This window comes from Salmo salar, chromosome ssa28 (genome assembly GCF_905237065.1).
Source record: "Salmo salar chromosome ssa28, Ssal_v3.1, whole genome shotgun sequence".
In the NCBI taxonomy this organism is placed as follows: Eukaryota; Metazoa; Chordata; class Actinopteri; order Salmoniformes; family Salmonidae; genus Salmo; species Salmo salar.
Window position 1 is genome coordinate 20,611,768 of NC_059469.1, and position 20,081 is coordinate 20,631,848.

The 20,081-nt window shown below is 41.3% G+C and overlaps 2 protein-coding genes across 10 annotated transcripts in view; one reads left to right on the plus strand and one right to left on the minus strand.

Moving 5' to 3' along the window:
* Nucleotides 1–334: 334 nt before the first annotated feature.
* LOC106589683 (p53 apoptosis effector related to PMP22) lies at nucleotides 335–6,955 on the minus strand. The gene is made up of 3 exons (XM_014179942.2): nucleotides 6,555–6,955; nucleotides 3,093–3,233; nucleotides 335–1,869 (listed from the first exon to the last, which is right to left on the minus strand). The coding sequence occupies exons 1-3, from the start codon at nucleotides 6,757–6,759 to the stop codon at nucleotides 1,658–1,660; spliced, it is 558 nt and encodes a 185-aa protein (XP_014035417.1). The 5' UTR covers nucleotides 6,760–6,955; the 3' UTR covers nucleotides 335–1,657.
* A 1,986-nt stretch (nucleotides 6,956–8,941) lies between these two features.
* The window catches only part of LOC106589681 (brefeldin A-inhibited guanine nucleotide-exchange protein 3), a 48,125-nt gene continuing 36,985 nt past the window's right edge, over nucleotides 8,942–20,081 (plus strand). For 6 of the 9 annotated variants that reach the window (XM_014179933.2, XM_014179937.2, XM_014179934.2 and 3 more), the window contains exons 1-5: nucleotides 9,961–10,366; nucleotides 11,553–11,604; nucleotides 14,487–14,568; nucleotides 14,912–15,043; nucleotides 16,132–16,200. In XM_014179933.2, coding sequence (XP_014035408.1) covers nucleotides 10,282–10,366; nucleotides 11,553–11,604; nucleotides 14,487–14,568; nucleotides 14,912–15,043; nucleotides 16,132–16,200 — 420 coding nt within the window. In that variant the 5' untranslated portion in view covers nucleotides 9,961–10,281. Of the gene's footprint in view, nucleotides 9,074–9,512; nucleotides 9,618–9,960; nucleotides 10,367–11,552; nucleotides 11,605–14,486; nucleotides 14,569–14,911; nucleotides 15,044–16,131; nucleotides 16,201–20,081 lie in introns of those variants that run through there. The other 3 variants (XM_014179941.2, XM_045710043.1, XM_014179935.2) reach the window with 3 other exon arrangements.

A 20,081-nucleotide genomic window follows, 5' to 3' on the forward strand; every position in this document is an offset into this window, starting at 1 on the left:
AGTGGGTTTATTTTCCCTTGTGTTTGTTTCTTTGTATAGCCTTACAGGACTGTCGGTTGTTTTCTTGTTTTGTTTAGTGGTCACGCTTAAAAAGTATAAGTATGGACACTTACCATGCTGCGTATTGGTCTGATGATTTCTCCTCATCAGAAGACAAAGCTTATGACACTACTAGCCTTGTGTAGCAGACTCATAGGGCTCTCTTGATGCTGTTAAAAGAGATGTCTCCTACAAGCCTTAATAAGTAAAATGCTGAATGAACTGTACATCTAACAGTCTGTGGTTGGGTGCTTCAAGTTGGTTACCATTATCAACAAATGTAATGGGCATTATGTTTTAATAACATTGTATTTTCCCTTTATTTGTGTTATAGGTTTCAAAAGGTGTCACTAACAATACAATACAGCAATACACATTGTCATACCCATTCATTTTCAATCAAGAAAATTGTCCTTGTTGGAGTAAGAAAACAAAAATATAAAAAAGGACAAAATATCTTGCATTGAGATACAGCTTTTTGTTGCATAATACAATGACTATAAAGGGAATTCTTAAACTAATTTAATAAAAGCAAAAACACACATCTCTTCCTTGCACCATACTGTACAGCAGGGCTCTCCAACTCTGTTCCTGTAGGTTTTTACTCCAAACCTAGTTGTAACTAACCTGATTCAGCTTATCAACTAGCTAATTATTAGAATCAGGTGTGCTATATTACGGTTGGATTGAAAACCGACAGGATGGTAGCTCTCCAGGAACAGGGTTGGAGAGCCCTGCAGTACAGTATACATTAATGTTTCCATTTTCTCTACTGTACTTATGATAATTCAGTTTAGCCATTCAATGGCCTCAACAATTCAAATTAGAATTAAAGTGATTAAAGCTTTGAAAAGCAACATCTTAAAACATCCATTAATACGAGACCAAATAACAATGCTGCAGTCAAATGCATTAGCATTGTGTGTAGGACATACTCAGCTGGTTAGAACCCTTGACATAATCCATAAACTCTAAAGGATGGACTCCTTAACATTGATAATAAGTGCACTTCTGTGATTTTGCATTAAACTAATTTACAATGGAGAATTATAGCAAGGGTCTGGATACAATTATGGAGGATTATGCAAATGTTTTATGTATAATCTGAAATATTGCATCTGGGTCACTTCAACTACTCTACACAAACGTCAAGCGTGGAAAACATCCAATGTGGTAGAAACAAAGCCTCTGGAATAGCCATACCTGGCAGCCTCCCTTGGTAACATGTGGGCCACTCAAATCAATATGCGGGTCAGTATAGGGTCGGAAAAAGGGCGTTAGACAGAGATACACATCTATAGGATCCTTCCAACGGAGAGGGCATTCAGCATTGTTGGAAATGACAAAATTGACATCCAATGATATGTCTAAGTGTCAGTGTCCTCTGTGGTGGCAGAGGTGCTTCTGTCCTGGGGCTGCATCTCAATAGTCTAAAGTGGGCTTCCTCTCCTTGTCTCCTCTCCTTCATCTGCACTGATGTGAAAGAACCTGGCAGGTGTCCACTATTTTGCTTACACTTATCCTGTGTTTTCATCAGTGCAGATGAAGGGAAGGAGATGCAGAGAAGGGAAGCCTTTTCAGACTATTGAGATGTTGCCTGGGAGTGTCTGTGGTTCCTCTAAGCTGATGTATAGATGTATTTGGTCTTGGCGAGGCCTGTGAGCTCGTCCTCGTAGCGAGGCAGGCAGCAGAAGAGGATCCCACAGCCGATGGTGAGGATGGTGGCCCCCCAGCCGAAGCCATAGGCCCAGGTGTAGTCATAGTGGCCCTCGAAGATCAGGTCATTGAACTTGACTGGGTAGATGATGAGGGCAATGAACTGAATGACCACTGTGGTGAAGAACAGACAGAACAGAGAGGTTTGTCAGTGGTGGATAATTCCAAACAGGGGAGGAGGCTGACTTTGTGGAACTGTGACACATGAGTGTGAGAGCCTGCCAAAACTAGCGTGTGGGTGTGTGTGTGAAATAGTTTTGTACGTGAGTACTGTAGCTTTATGGGCTTAGATGAAACCACCAGCTATGTGTCATTTAAATCAGAAGGTGGGTAACTAAGTCAAGGAAATTAGAAAGAAAGTGTACTGTGAGGTAATGTTGAGAAACAGACTGATATTTTACACTTTCACTCTATGGATGGCAAATCACACACAAAGTGGGATCAAACAATGGATCACACATAACGATGACACTACTGTTACTATTTTATGTCCACAGGTAGTGATGATGCAGTCAGAACTAGTTCTAAATAGTAATACTTATTTACTACACTCTAAACACTGGCAAAACGCAATCATTCCCATGATAGGACTATGCATCAGCTTTATACTCAGACAGCTCTATGATTCAGCTATGTCTGACAGAAAGCTTCAGTGTAATTCTGACGACTGTGTAGCCTCTCTCTTTCCCTCTGGGCATAGGCAGGGCTGGGCTATCAGGTTTCACACTAGGGTGGCAGCTGCAGAAGGGGAGCAGTGGGAGTGGCGAGGAGGGGGAGTGGTAATTCTCAATGCCCTATGATCAGTGCTGTGACTCAGCCAGACGTTGAACATTCTCCCAGATCCCATGGTAACGCCATACCACAGCCCTTCTTCCCTGAAACTCAGAGCAGAGTAGGGACACAAACAACTCCCACTCCCTCTTGTCTATGGTAATGGTTCAAATCAGAGGAAGACTAGCTTTAGGACTCTCCAACTCTACAGTAGCTTTGGATGCCATGCTACCTGAGCACCCTCTGAAAGTGGAGGAGCATAGAACGCACTAAAGTATGAGAGTGTTTGTAGTTTGAGGCTTGAAGCCAGACATTTTGAGGCAAGCTGAATTCACAAAGGCAAGGTAGTTGTTAATATTTCACTACTCTTGTCTTCAATAACTAACATCTCCTCCATTAGCCCAGACACGTGAAGTACAAAAACATAAGGGGGTGGTTTCCCTGACACAGATTAAGCCTAATACTAGACTAAAAAGCATTTTCAATGGAGATTGCTTTTCAGTCCAGGAGTAAGATTAATCCGTAAAACTGCCCCAAGACCAACAGAAACATTTTATGTATCTTACCAGTGATGAAGAGCAAGGCCCCAATGACGGGCAGCAGGCTGATGTTGAGGGTGCAGCAGAGGGCGATACAGGAGATGATGAAAGCGATGATGAGGATGATGAGGCCGATGATCATTAGAGCTGCCACAGCCTGGGCCCAAGCTGAAAACACATCAACAAACAGTGTTTACTATCTATAGACAAGACTTGGGCTAAACATATTTCTAGAAAGATTGTTAAATCCCTATATACGTTTGAGCTGGGAAGTACAGATGTAGGATCTTAATTCCTATATAAGATTTAAAAAGACTTCTGAAGTTTGTAATTTCAACTTTACATTTTCAGACTTGATTTTCCCTTACTAAAAATGTATCAGCCCCTCCAGAAATGTGAATTAATTATAATCCACATAATAATTCACATTTCCTGTTTCTGAATAATTATTTTCCTGCTGTAGCAAAATGGCTCAAATTAAGATCCTACATCTGTATACTACGGAGCTGGAATTAAATGTATTTTGGAATTTGAAGGATAAGAGGTTCGGAAAAATTGGAGTGATTTTTGGGAAAGTGGATTGTTTTTAGCAAAGCACTTGACATAGAATTGCATAATGTATTTCCAGTTGTACACACGTGATTTGACTATACTTGTGACAAATAACTCTTTACACATAGCCCTACATTTCGAAACATCTTGAAAACTGATAAAGGTGCATTCAATAAACATAAACTCAGTCTGGAAGAAATATTGTAACAACAGTTTTTTCTATTACGTAACACCACATTTTCCCATGAACAACTGCAGCCCTTATGCACAAGGAGTCTCCACAGGAAGAGAAGGGGGTTTCATTGCAGTGATAGGTTTCATTGAAATGGGAACAAACATTTGTTCTACAGTATCACAACTGTATGGTATTTCAACACACATTAAGTCGCTCTGGATGAATGACTAAAATGTCTAATGTAATTACACCCATTACAGGTGGTAGGTTATTAACTGACATACGGTCACATCTACTGCGTGCACATGCAGAGCTCACACCTGAAATGATTCACTCTCTCTCTCTGACATCAGGATCAAATGGCAGGCAGCCTACGCCTGAGCCTCAGGCACTGCAGTCATGCACTAACATCCCTCTAACTAACAATGGGGTCCTAGTCTATCAAGTTTTATTCCCTGTGTGCTAAAACATAGTGTAGAGAGTATCATTCAAACATTAAATAGAAGTACAGAGAGGTGGTGTGAGAATGGATAATATGTCTCTTGTGATCAGAAAATGTAAGTATTCTCACACTGAGACACTCAACATTAAGTGCTTTTCTGGATATCAAGTCCATGTTTGAGAACAACTTTGGTGTATTAGTAGCCAACTGTTACAGTTGTTTGACTGTCGCAAAGGATCTCTTTAAATGTTAGTGTCAGTGAGCAAATCCAATCCAAACCGTGTGGTGAGCTTACAGGGCCGAAGGTAGCTCACAAATGGGCCGGACAGTGTTTATACTCTCCAGATGGGGAACATCTGTCTTGTGTCTTTCCAAATCAAGTTCAAAATAAACAACCAATGGCTATCAAATTCTGTTAGTTAGAATAAGTATGGGTCTGAACTTGAAGTGCTTGAATCAGTTGAGTCGTCATCTACAGAGATTATAATTCATTGTGGCACTGATTTGTTCATACGTGCACTTTTGAGTGTTGATTTCATTCATGCACCATGCATTTTAATTGACAGCTACTGATTTGGGAAACACTAATAATCACACAAAAACGCTCAACTCCATTACTATGGTATACAATTTCAAAGAAATTATTCAATTGTGTGACAATGTTAATACAATGTTGATACAATGTTAATACAATGTTGATACAATAGTAATTACTGTGTTATTACACAATATACAACAAAAAGTTCACACTGGTTTGGTTTTGAAGACAAACAAATCCCACAACACCATCAATCCAGCATCACACCACTAATTCCAGAGACTCCATCCATGCTATGTTCACACCCAAGAAGGGACAGGGAGTGGCCCTTGGATTGGACAAAATCCTGCTGAGGTTGTTTAATCACAACAAAGTTGTGTTCCAGTGGTAATATGCCAATACTAGGTCACCTTGATGGCACAAGTCAGAAAGCGACATTATAGCCAACTGCACTCACCCAAACATTCATTACGTTTGACCAGCAGCACTGACTCTACATACACTGCAGAATAAAAAGGAATATATCATTCCTCTTGATTTGTATTTGTTCCAATTGCATTTCTCAGAGTCCAATTCCACCTGTCTGCTTTGTTTACCACTGGGCTATGAATTCCCACAGTATAGGGTAAGTGAATGGTTTTCTTTATATAAGGAAGCCTTTATCCCCTCCTGAGAAGATCAACAATGTTGCCATTGTTCATCGAGGGCTGAAACTACTAGTCCATTTGGACTACTACTGTACCTGACAGACAACACAGCTGTTGTAACTGACTGACTGCAGGAGTACTTTCTGAGTAAGAAAGAGCATGTGTTCAGTATGTACCAGACATGGATCTTTTTCACTGTCCAGTGAAGACAAAGAGACATTTTCTCACTTCTCTTTTCTCACCACAGCTTGTCTGGCAGTGGTTTATAGCAGGACCTCTCCAGCTTGGTAAAGTCACTCATCACACTTCTAAAAATAGCCCTGACAACATGACTGAGAAAGCCATCTTGATATGAATTCATCCTGCCTGTTAACACCAATATTCAAAGGCAATTCGATATTCTATTTGGTTCTAGTCTATTGTATTGTTAAGAATGGGAAAATTGGTTTCACGTTGAAAGTTTGACACATCCTGCCATTGGCTATGATTGAAATTCTTACAATATATTTATAACAGCCAACATTTTAATTTAGTATGAGAAAACGATCTGAGTGGATTGATGCTTGATTAGAAATATGTTCTGATTACCATGATAAGTTAAGATGTAGTGGTTGATCTATTATAGAACCTGTACAATTCGGAGGAAAACACCAACACAAATGAACAGCTACCAGTTTGGGTTTATCTAAGCAAATGACAGGCTAAAGAGAATGGGAAACAGCCAGGATAAATAAAGTGTTGTTCAAAGTACACTCTGGCTGGCTGCCACTTTGCCATTGAAAAACTCCCAGCAAAGCATTCATTTGCTTGTTGTAAAGAAATTGTGGACTTTTGGGAAATAAAATGTGGACATAAATAAAGAACTAGGTTGTTCATATGGTTATGTTTTTTTAATTAAGTAGTCTAGGCCTATGCACTTGCCGTACAAACAATTAAAAACTAATTAAAAACATCCGTGGAATCCCTTTTTTTCTGTATAGGTAGGTTATTAGTTATGATCTTCAGCCCTGTAACTGTCAGCACTATAGTCTCTAAATCCATGTCTGAATACATAGGCTACACATTTATTTTCCTTGTCACTATGATTAGGGCTGTTGAGTGGATCATTGTTTTCCCCCCGCAATATGAAACTTACAGAATTCCATGAGAGATTTGCAGTCCCAGTTGTCATTACGCCCACGACACTGGGTCCACATACTTGCGTAGTGGGACTTTGCACCCTCGTCCTCAACCCATCCCGAGTTAGCAGCAATGGCAATAATATCAAATATAATCGCAAAAAGCAAAAGAAGTGGTACGATCCACCTGCATCTTGGATACGCAATTCCACAGCGAAACATATTCGACAAACAGAAAAGACAGTGTGGATTGAAGCGGTCGAGCGTCCAGATAACGTCTGGGTCTGTGTACACCTTCTTTACTGATCAAATATAAAAGCCACACCCGAGTTTGCAATGTAATCAGTGCACAGTGAACCTGTTTAATAAACCTGTAAAACTGGTCATGTACGAAGGGCGAGAGTCAACACAACCAGCAACTCCAAGCCCAACCCATTGACAGTCTGTTTCATATTACCCAGCTCACTGTAACTCCTTCACTGCCACACAGGCTATAAAGCGTGGTCTAGTCACTGTATGGACTCATTGTGACAGCTGAAGGTCTACTGTAGTCTACTTTATTTCAGGAAACACACTGGTTGAAGTAGTAGTACAATAAGTGTGGCGATTATAAATGATAAATGTTATTAAAGGTTCAGTGCAGCCGTTTTTATCTCAATATAAAATCATTTTTGGTTAACAATGAAATACCTTACCGTTATTGTTTTAAATGAAAATGGTAAAAAATAAACAAAAATAGCTTCTTAGCAAAGAGACATTTCCTCGAGCAAGAGGAAATCTAGCTGTTATTGGCAGAGGTTTGGAACTTTGTTTGTTATTGGTATATTAACAAATTAATAGGTCACCAGGCAGGCCAAAGCTCCATCCCACCAAAACAGGCTGAATATTTCAGGTGATCTTTTCAAAAAGCTCTTTCATTAAAGGGGCATTTCCACAATTTCATAATATTATTCCAACCTCGTAGTGTGGAAATATATATAAAACACAGAAAAGTCACCTTTTTGACTGGAACACGCTATCATACACGTCGATCCAGAGCATCCCAAACATGCTCAATGGGTAACATGTCTGGTGAGTATGCAGGCCATGGAAGAACTGGGACATTTTCAGCTTCCAGGAATTGTTTACAGATCCTTGCGACATGGGGCCGTGCATTATCATGCTGAAACATGAGGTGATGGCGGCAGAGGAATGGCACAACAATGGGCCTCAGGATCTCGTCACGGTATCTCTGTGCATTCAAATTGCCAATGATAAAATGCAATTGTATTCATTGTCCGTAGTTTATGCCTGCCCATACCATAATCCCATCGCCATCATGGGGCACTCTGTTCACAACATTTACATCAGCAAACCGCCCGCGAACACAACACCATACTCGCTGTCTGCCATCTGCCCGGTACAGTTGAAACCGGGATACATCCGTGAAGAGCACACTTCTCCAGCATGCCAGTGGCAATCGAAGGTGAGCATTTGCCCACTAAAGTCGGTTATGACGCCGAACTGCAGTCAGGTTAAGTCCCTGGTGAGTACGACGAGCACGCAGATGAGCTTCTCTGAGACGGTTTCTGACAGTTTGTGCAGAAATTCTTTGGTTGTGCAAACCCACAGTTTCATTAGCTGTCCGGGTGGCTGGTCTCAGACAATCCCACAGATGAAGAAGTCAGATGTAGAGGTCCTGGCTGGCGTGTTTACACGTGGTCTGCGGATGTGAGGCCTGTTGGGCGTACTGTACTGCCAAATTCTAAATTCTAAAACAATGTTGGAGGCGGATTATGGTAGAGAAATGATCATTCAATTCTCTGGCAACAGCTCTGGTCGACATTCCTGCAGTCAACATGCCAATTGCACACTCCCTCAAAACTTGAGACATTTGTGGCATTGTGTTGTGCACATTTTGGAGTGGTCTTTTATTGTCCCCAGCACAAGGTGCACCTGAGTAATGATCATGCTGTTTAATCAGCTTCTTGATATTCCACACCTGTCAGGTGGATGGATTGTCTTGGAAAAGGAGAAATCCTCATTAACAGGGATGTAAAAAAAAAAATTGTACACAACAGTTTAGAGAAATAAGCATTTTGTGCACATAGAAAATATCTGAGATCTTTTATTTCAGCTCATGAAACCAACACTATACATGTTGCGTTTATATTTTTGTTCACTGTATATTAGGCTATATTATATTATACATTATAGGCCTATTCTAAACCTTATACAGATTTTGAGTTACCTTTACTATGTGGATAAGGCTGTTATTTAATGAATGCAAAACGCAACATTGTGTCCAAAATCAAAATAAGATACCTCTTTATAGTGTTTTTCGGTACAATGTTGCATTCTGCGGAGTTATAGAATGTCGCCGAGGGGGCCAGGTCGGGCAGCTTCTCCATAGAATGTTTCAGGATTACATATGTCATGTTTTGCGTTGTGTTGGGAGTAGCAACAGTGAAGCTCGGTGATTACTAGTTACCAAAGTAAAAATTGTCTATGGTAAAAATTCCTGAAAACAATGGTTAGCAATGGGGTTAGGGTTAAGGTAAGTGTTATGTTTAAAATCTTTAAAAATATATATAATTAGAAATAGGCTGGGTTCAGCCAATGATTTTATAAACATCACCCCTGTAATAATTTCACTGATTATGTTGCAAAGAAACAATACACCAAATGGAAAACACAAACGAGAGTTTCTATTGGACAAATTCAGGTTGGTCCCTCCCGTTTAATTCCGTTTGCTCGTTTGTTTCCGTTTGGTTATACGGTAAATGGTTTCCGTAATGAATACACGCTTGGATTGCAGATGCTATGTGCTGGCCATTGAGAGGCTTTAAAGCCGCGAGACACTATTGTGGAGTGTCCTCCATAGGAATGAATGGAATTCTACAGTATTTTAATTAAATGTTTTAAGGACAAAATTAAATGTATTTAAGTATGTTTTGTTGTAGTGGGGATTAGTAAACTCGAATGTAGACAATAATACATGCATTTCTATAGCTTCCAACATATAGCTTTTACAATGGTGTGGCAGTACCAAGATGGAGGCATGGTAGCTTCAACACAGCGCCCCCTATTAGTCATTGAGTGTAAGTATAAATCATTGGGTTTAGCCATAATTATGACTTTGTGGCTGTGGTAACTAGTGACCGTGAAGCCGGTGCGGTTTCATGAAGGGTGAGAAGGAATATAATGCATGGAATCAGATTCCATGGATTCGATCGGATGGAGAACGACTGTGTTTGCATGTCTAAATTTAACTCAGGCTCGGGGATAGATAGTAATATTTCAGAATAAACAATCTTCATCCCAACAATATTTCCATGCTTAGGCCTAAAACTGTAAAACACAATTGCAAGCCACTCTCGCAGACCACCTGCGTCTGCCGTCAAAGCCGATCCATGGCCACAGTTTCAGAATTCCCAGAACGAATTAAGGGGGAATGATATGGACCATACATACTCAAATCAAGACGGCCCAGTAGAATGGCATGTCTTTTCGCAATAAATGCATGTGTTTCATTATGAGAATGATCAGGTCGCTCGGTTGCATCAATATATAACAGTCCGAAAACCCTGGAATGGCTATGCGACGCTGTAAATTAACACTTCCTCTCAGCTCAGCGGATTTCACGTTCAGTCTTACGTCACTGGCCTGGGAGTGAATCATCATAAGAGAATAGGGATGCTGCGCCCGTGAACTGGACCATCGCACTTATTTTAAAATAGCTAATTTTGTCATCTTAGTCTTATCATGGAAGAAATACTACGGAAGCTACAGAAGGACGCATCTGGAAATAAGCACAAAGCAATTCGGGATTCGTGCGTCTTCGCCAGTGGTGAGTAGCCTGTATTATCAGGCTGCTACAGACAGTAGCCAATGTTGGACCTGTCATGTAATCGAAAACTGACCAAAGATAGGCTAAATATGAAAACTATTGGGTGTTACAGGCTTCCTGAAAAGACCCCAACACAAACCCGTTTAATAGGTTTGCCATTCAGATGGTCAACTATTTTGACTATCGGCTATTTGTACCCGCTATGCCTGCTGTTGACTTTCCGGAAATATTCTCATCCTGTTACTGGAAAGTGTAAAACGACCGTAACATTATGTGCCATGGCCAGCTTGGCAGCACCCATATGGTTTGCTGTTGTTAAATGTTAAGTCCGTGCAACTAAGGGTTGCTGTCGTTACATTTTAAGTCAGTGTAGCTAATACAGCACTCAGTCACCTATTTGGCCACATTACTGGTGGGTATTTCTTTTGTCCTGAACGCAATTGACAGGTGGACAATAGTTGCGGAATAAATCATAATGTTTATGAATGTTGTTGAATGACGTATTGTAATATAATGTACTTTTTACGAGCCCAACACATAGTGTGCCATATTATTGACTCCCTTAGGAAATGTCGTTCACAGAATATGACAGGTAGGCCGATTCAATAACAGCACAGCAGTTTCCACATCAATACAGAGCACATTTGCATGTTAACATTTCAGGCCAAGCTCTCTTACTGTCAACAATAACATTTAGCTTTAATTCAATACCAAAATGCAAGGTTGTTGTGACAGACATTACTGAGTACTGTAATTGTCCACTCCTTGGTGGAACCTGCTTTTTACAAGGCGCCTGTCACCTCTCTCTGAGGGAATACAGAGTGACATGATAGCACAGGGCTGCCTGACAGACAGCTGGCCTCATTGCTGCCACTGCATATCAATGGACAGCAGGTATTGCAGATGAATGCAATATTGCACATTGGGCACATGAACAAGGGCAAGGATAACTTATCCACTCCCACACACATACTACATTATTCATGCTCCCATTTCAATGTGAATATCATCATATGGTAATACATTTTTATGAACTTCCTGTTTTTCTAGAGCACCTGGACCAAACTGACCTGTGTTTCTTATTCTGATACTGTACCACAACAAATACTGAGAACCATGGGTCCAGTCCTATTTGATGTTATAACTTTAATATTCTTTTTTGTTTTTGTGTTGTATATGACTACAGAAACCCTTCAGAAACAAACTGGATCAGCCACGATTCCACCGTCTCGGCTCAGGTAAGTAAGGAAACTGACTCAAGTCATCATCAAATGTTTATTTGACTTCAGTCATGTTTGTGTGTTGAGGAGCTACTTAATTATGTAGCAGTGTGATTGTTGTGATGTTTCACATCCAAAAAGTCAAGCTCTCCACAGTCCTACCACTCCCTCTCCCACACATGCAGATGTAACCGGTGTGAAATGGCTAGTTAGCGGTGTGCGTAAGTAGCGTTTCAATCAGTGACTTCACTCCCTCTGAGACCTTGAAGTAGTTGTTTCCCTTGCTCTGCAAGGTCTGCGGCTTTTGTGGATCGATAGGTAACGATGCTTCGAGAGTGACTGTTGTTGTGTGCAGAGGGTCCCTGGTTCAAGTCCAGGTTGGGGCGGGGAGAGGGACGGAAGCAACACTGTTACACAAACACAGTCATGCACACAGGCACACAAGCATCACAAACACACAACAACACCTGCTGTGCTGGCAAGAAGGCAGTGTGAAAAACATGATGTATCATAGGAAGAACTGTGTGAGTGCTAGCACTCTTAATTAGTTAAACATTTGCAGTATTCACCTTTCTTCAAAGCTGCTAAAATTCCAGAATGAATGATTTAGACTGTTTTGGTTCAGTTCGCATAAGAGTTTTCTCCAATAACAGTAACTACTCATGTTAGCAAGGTTTTATTTTTTCACTCTTGCTCTTATTTCTACAATTATTAGTTTATTCCAAATGACTTCTTCCACAGTTTAATTCTCCAAAAACATTCTCTGGCTCACTCCCTTTCTTCCAGCTCAGCAACCGCAGAGACCCACACCTCTGAATCTCCTCCCTCTGCTTTCCTCAGTGATATTTCTGTCAGCAGAACATGCTGGAACTGAAAATGAATCCAATGTGTAAATACAAGTGAAGTATCATCCAGATCTGGCACAATGATATTAGCAAACTTGGCCCAACCCTGACTCGTTTGTTTGATGCTGTACTGGTGTTTGTGTTCAGGGAGGAGATTATGGAGACAACAGTCAACTCTCTCTGCAAAGAGCAACTCTTCATTACAATCACTCAGTTAAAGGCATAGAGACTGAGCCACCACAACCCTCATATTCATTGGGTCATGATGAGGTTTTAATTTAAAACCATGAGGTGATCCAGATTGGCTCGCTACACTGAGGGAGCGCTCTTTGTCTCTGCTGTGTCACAGTTATGCCTTCCGGCTAAATTGGAGATGCGATATGTCTCACCTGGGCTGGTGTTAGATCTGGATCTAGCAGTAATACCATCACCTCAGTGTCTGTCTGTCTCCATCTAATCATATTACGCCTGCAGCCCTGTTATTTGGAATGCTGTCTGGTCATGTAGAGACCTTTTCATTGCCCTGCCTGGTGTGCCCTGTGATGTTAGTCTGGCAGTGCTAGTGGTAGCCTAGTACGGGAGCTTGTCAAGAATCCCATTGCCGGACCCCATTGGCATTTTCTTTGAGGTTTCACCTCAGGTCTTTCAATTCAAAGTTCAATAGCCTGATTTAATTTGTCATCTCAGTTAGCTTCCATCAATGATTAGACTGCCCCCTTTGGAAAAACATAGGACTCGTCTTCTACTGCCGTGCAATTGAATCAATAAGTGAAACTTTCTAACATCAATAACATGACTAGTTAACAGTAGGTATGATGAGCCTGAGCCTCGGCCATTAATAATATAGTGATATACAGTGGGGTTTCAAGCTCGGTGACCTGTACGCTGACCAGTGGTTGCGTAACTCTTTCACTGCACTGACATGAGATATCTACAGTACATTGACACAGTATATCCATGACAGACCAGGAGCAGCCTCAGAGGGAAATATCTTTCCATCCCCTTTGATACCAGTAATCCATGAAGTTGAACCTTCTCCGATAGGCTTTTAGTCCATACTCGGAAATAAGTCTGCACTGTAGATGGCTGGTAGCCTAATGGTGTTCTTAGATGGTTATGATTCAGTGCATCCAGTAATACTGAAGTTAGCATACTCTTTATCTAATTATAGTTATATAGTTTATGCTGAAGTTGTCATTTAATGTTCAATATGTTGATTAAGGAAAAGGTTGTGTTGATTTTAGATATGGCATGCTAATTTCCTTTATACGTGGCAGGATACCTATTGTGATTATTTGTATTAATGTGTATTGCACTGTTGAGGAGGGTGTGCAAGTAAGCATTTCACTGTACTGTTTACACCCTGTGCATGTGACCAATAAACTTTTGATTTGATATGTTGTTCAGCTCAGCATGACGCATGAGTCTGATACTGTAGAGGGAAGACTTGTCCTTATTAAACAGAACAAACATGTCTAGTTAAGAACACTTGCTCCCTGTAGCCACTTCGAAATGTAATTCCAGTTGGGTAAAAAGGGCAAAGCTTGATTTGCTTTCCTTCAAAGGAAATGTATCTTCCTTCCTGCAATGTCCTCGAACAGGAAAGCTTTTCCGTTTCTTTGATTTTCTGCATCAGCCATATCATTTTGAGTGCAAGCAGCAACAAGAATTCTCCCAAAACATATGATTTAAAATGCCATTAATAAATGGGTATTGTGTTGTGGATTTGTGGCCTTGATTTCAGACAGATTAATATGAGATTAAATGTCTCTTTTTGTAGGCTGTTGTGATTTATAATATTAAATCCCCAGCCTGTCCCCTGAAACATGGTTGACGTGAAAGTATCGTTCTTATTTTTGCATCAGATTTGTTTGTGCTTTGTTTGCTCTTGTTTTGTTTAATGTGGACATGTTCGCTGTAATCTCTTGTTGGAAAGCTTCACAGGTAATATTGTCAGAGCCCTCAATCCAACCTTCTCCATCCTAAATATGAAAGCTTTGCCCCTCAGTGTTTGTATTTTCTCTCGGTAGCTTAATCATTCGTTCGCCTTTGCAGAGAAAGATGTCTTCTCCCTCTTCAGCTGGCACTGGAGTCCAAGAACATGAAACTGGCCCAGACTGCCCTCACAGGAATGCAGGTACAGTCCAGCAGCTATACATGCATCAACAATGTACTGTACAAAGCAGAAGATGTGGTTGAACAAGGTACAGGAAAAGGTCATTGCTAACCATGCATTTGTAAAACTACAGTATTTTCTGAGAGGAAATGTAGGTTCATTACAAGCATTACTGCTGCAGATCCAACCTATTACCCTTCAGTGAAGCCTAATTTGCATTATTATTTTTTGGCGCGAATTCTGATGTTCTACACACAGTATACATTTTCTGACTGTGTATTGTCCAAATCTCTCCCTGTGTTTTTTTTTTCTCTCTCTCCATTTTGTGCCATTCTCCATCCTACTCCTCCTCATTTGACTGCAGAAGATCCTGTGTGAGGACAGGTTTGTGGCTGTGGAGGCGGAGCCTCTGGAGAGCCAGCTGTTGAGTCAGATGCTGGATGCAGTGAGGGTGACCCCCATGCTCCACGAGGACCTGCAGGTCGAGGTCATGAAGGTCAGTCCTCTCTGCACACTGGGATTATAAAAGCGATCAGATGACTTAGTCTCTGTTATAGCTGGTCTAAACATTGATTAAAGGAGTATACTTTACAATCCAATAAAGAATTTGACTTTTTCCCCTCTGATGCCGATGTGTGAAGACTGCTGGTGAATTGTTTTGTATTGCACTAAGGGTCCCCAGGTAGTAAAATGAAGCTGGGACCATCCTCTGGCTTGTTGCCAGTCAGTTGTACTCATGGATACAGTACGTGCGGTCTCAGTTTGCCACAAATCACTCTACAGTTATTATGCTCCACCATACCCTTCTCTCTGCATCATACAGTACTGGGCACAGAGCCACCTCAGAATGGGGCATCCAGTAAATCATGTCACACAGCAAGACGTAACTGAATGGACTTCAACATGTTCAATTGGGGGACATTTTTGAACTGATGCAAACACTTGCTGGTGTAGTAAATCTGGCCAAAGTTGTTCAAAATGTGAGAACCGTAAAAGGTCGTCTTGGCCATGTGCACACCAATTCATAGTACTGTATTGATTACTTGTGGTTTGCTTTTGTGGCTCTCATGATCATGCCACTTGTTGTACTTTTTTAAAACTGTAGATTATTTTACTACCTACTTTACTAATAGCTGTATGTGTGCTGCACCTCATGTCTCTAGTGTCCACAGTTATTACTATAAGATCAGTGCAGTGTTCATTCTGCCTGTATACTCTGGGTAACCATGTCATTTGTCTTCTGCTCCACACTTACCTGAGACCTTCTTGTTCCTTCATGCCAGATATGGCAATGCAAAAACAGCACTTCTGTCAAAAGAGACAGTAAATATATACTTCTAGCTAAATGTATTTTAAACTGTGCTATGCTGAGTATTTGAAGTGACGCTGTCGTCTGTTTTGACAGCAGTGCCACAGTACTTTTCTCCAGTCACACAAGGCATTGTGTTTGTTCTATACAGAGTTTATGTTCCCTGGTGGAGAGGATTATCTCTGAGAGCCTCGCCTTTATGCAGCTGCCCCCAATCTTCTTTCCCTGTTCAGTTCGATGGGTGTTTTACAAGTCTTTGTCTCCTTGCCCTACAGGTCCTTCTCTGCATCACGTACTCCTCCACCTTTGAGATCAACGGAGACTCCATCCTGAGGATTGCTGAGGTAAGCCTAGCCTGACGGAGGTATCACTGATATGCAAAGGGAGCCAGAGAGCCAATGTCAACCTGCTGGATGTTGCAGTCTATTTCAGATCTGGATAGTATTGGTTCTCTTTCAAATACTTTAGCTGCACCTAATTGAGCTTACCTACAGCAATGGAATAGTCCCAAAAGTGCAACCCCCGCCCCTCCTGACACTCCAGACAAGCTTAGTCAAATACTTACAGTAATTTGAAAGAAACCCAATATTGTTTGGACCCAGGTCTGGTCTGTATCTGTTCAGCCTTGCGCCAGGCAGCTGATTTAAGGCTCACTCTTGACATAATGTGCCACAAAACACCACCTCAGTACCATCAACTCCCTGCTACTGCTAGCAACAGCCTAATGAAGGACCATCCATCACAAAGGTGAATTTCTATGTTGCTGCTATGCATCCGATGTTTATGGTAGTCACAGGTAATCTAATGTATTATGATTGAGTGGGAACATGAAGTGCTTGTTGTCATTCAACGAGAGACTACTAGTTTTCAAGCAATTTTTTTCACTTGAGAAATACTGCACAAAACATCTTAGCTCGATGTAAAGACTAAGACCGCCTCGGAAAAACACATTCATTACGCGTTTCTTGATTTATCTTATTAATTCAGACTATTTTGAGGAAGTGTTTCTGACTATGTTGGCTCGAGAGGGACAAACAACAGTAAAATGTATGCTTTTTTTTCTCGTTTTTCAAGTGAAGGTCTTTAGGGAGTATGAGAGCACAGACGGTCGCTTCGCCTAGCTGAGTTCTGCTAGCAGCAAACCGAATCTATGTATGCGGACGCGTTAACGCTGCTCTTGTACTGTTAACAGCAGCTCATAAATAACTGGACCTAATGCAGCCCTGGATGTAATATATGCTCCTGCTCTGTCGATCTGGCACCGGGAACAGAAGGTGTAAAATCATGTTTACCCTGAGGGTTTTAATTTTAATAGAGATTACCCTCTTTATCCCTGCATGTTAAGATGCATATAACTTATACATCCCATTCTTTCCTAACACATTAGAATGTCTACAGCTTTACAGGTAAAAACGAAATTATCGTGATTCTTTTGGGATACATTTTAATGATGAATTTTGTGTTCTGTGGGTGAATACTATTTCTCATCCATCTCTTTGCTGACGTGTCACAGAGATGGTCCATGCCCCGCTCCTCCTCATCCCTGGTACAGACAGACAGAGGACCTTGACTGTCCCTAACTAATTCCTCTCTGTCACCTTAACAAACAAGGTGCTCTTTCCTCCTCTAATCTCGTTGGCATGGAAACACGACATTAATGGCCACTGATGTCTGAAGTGGTCTTTCCACTACGTCAGCACCAGGCAGGGGGGAGAAATAGCAAGAGTTGTCTTTTTTTTTAATGCATTTTTTAAATTTATTTTTTAGGGGATAGATCAGCTTTAATATTGTAGCTCCATCAATGGAATTGGAATTGTCTGCATCAATAGTACCCACAAAACACCAGCCTCAACGTCAACAGTGAAGAGGCGACTCCGGGATGCTGGCCTTCTAGGCAGAGTTCCTCTGTCCAGTGTCTGTGTTCTTTTGCCCATCTTAATCTTTTCTTTTTATTGGCCAGTCTGAGATATGGCTTTTTTTTGCAACTCTGCCTACAAGGCCCGCATCCTGGAGTTGCCACTTCACTGTTGACGTTGAGGCTGGTGTTTTGCAGGTACTATTTAATGAAGCTGCCATTTGAGGACTTGTGAGGCATCTGTTTCTCAAACTAGACACTCTAATGTACTTGTCCTCTTGCTTAGTTGTGCACCGGGGCCTCCCACTACTCTTTCTATTCTGGTTAGAGACAGTTTGCGCTGTTCTGTGAAGAGAGTTACACAGCGTTGTACGAGATCTTCAGTTTCTTGGCAATTTCTCGCATGGAATAGCCTTCATTTCTCAGAACAAGAATAGACTGACGAGTTTCAGAAGAAAGATCTTTGTTTCTGGCCATTTTGAGCCTGTAATCAAACCCAGAAGTGCTGATGCCCCAGATACTCAACTAGTCTAAAGAAGGCCAGTTTAATTGCTTCTTTAATCAGTACAACAGTTTTCAGCTGTACTAACATAATTGTAAAAGGGTTTTCTAATGATCAATTGGCCTTTTAAAATGACAAACTTGGATTAGCTAACACAACGTGCCATTGGAACATAGGCCCATTATCAGCAACCATCACTCCTATGTAGATATTCCATAAAAAATCTGCCGTTTCCAGCTACAATAGTCATTAACAATGTCTACACTGTATTTCTGATCAACTTGATGTTATTTTAATGGACCAAAAATGTGCTTTTCTTTAAAAAACAAGGATATTTCTAAGTGACCCCAAACTTTTGAACGGTAGTGTAACTATTAAAAAATGCAAGATTTTTGTGTATATATATACACACACAGTCATGGCCAAAAGTTTTGAGAATGACACAAATATTAATTTTCAAAGTATGCTGCCTCAGTTTGTATGATGGCAATTTGTATATACTCCAGAATGTTATGAAGAGTGATCAGATGAATTGCAATTAATTGCTAAGTCCCTCTTTGCCATGCAAATTAACCCAGCCCTGCCACAAAAGGACCAGCTGACATAATGTCAGTGATCCTCTCGTTAACACAGGTGTGAGGGTTGACGAGGACAAGGCTGGAGATCATTCTGTCATGCTGATTGAGTTTGAATAACAGACTAGAAGCTTCAAAAGGAGGGTGGTGCTTGGAATCATTGTTCTTCCTCTGTCAGCCATGGTTATCTGCAAGGAAACACGTGCCGTCATCATTGCTTTGCACAAAAAGGGCTTCACAGGCAAGGATATTGCTGCCAGTAAGATTGCACCTAAATCATTCATCGGATCATCAAGAACTTCAAGGAGAGCGGTTCAATTGTTGTGAAGGCGGCTTCAGGGCGCCCAAGAAAGTCCAGCAAGCGCCAGGACTGTCTCCTAAAGTTGATTCAGCTGCGGGATCGGGGCACCACCAGTACAGAGCTTGCTCAGGAATGGCAGCAGTCAGGTGTGAGTGCATCTGCACGCACAGTGAGGTGACGACTTTTGGAGGATGGCCTGGTGTCAAGAAGGGCAGCAAAGAAGCCACTTTTCTCCAGGAAAAACAACAGGGACAGACTGCTATTCTGCAAAAGGTACAGGGATTGGACTGCTGAGGACTGGGGTAAAGTCATTTTCTTTGATGAATCCCCTTTCCGATTGTTTGGGGCATCGGGAAAAAAGCTTGTCCGGAGAAGACAAGGTGAGCGCTACCATCAGTCCTGTGTCATGCCAACAGTAAAGCATCCTGAGACCATTCATGTGTGGGGTTGCTTCTCAGCCAAGGGAGTGGGCTCACTCACAATTTTGCCTAAGAACACAGCCATGAATAAAGAATGGTACCAACACGTCCTCCGAGATCAACTTCTCCCAACCATCCAGGAACAGTTTGGTGACGAACAATGCCTTTTCCAGCATGATGGAGCACCTTGCCATAAGGCAAAAGTGATAACTAAGTGGCTGGGGGAACAAAACATCGATATTTTGGGTCCATGGCCAGGAAACTCCCCAGACCTTAATCCCATTGAGAACTTGTGGTCAATCCTCAAGAGGCGGGTGGACAAACAAAAACCCACAAATTCTGACAAACTCCAAGCATTGATTATGCAAGAATGGGCTGCCATCAGTCAGGATGTGGCCCAGAAGTTAATTGACAGCATGCCAGGGCAGATTGCAGAGGTCTTGAAAAAGAAGGGTCAACACTGCAAATATTGACTCTTTGCATCAACTTCAAGTAATTGTCAATAAAAGCCTTTGACGCTTATGAAATGCTTGTAATTATACTTCAGTATTCCATAGTAACATCTGACAAAAT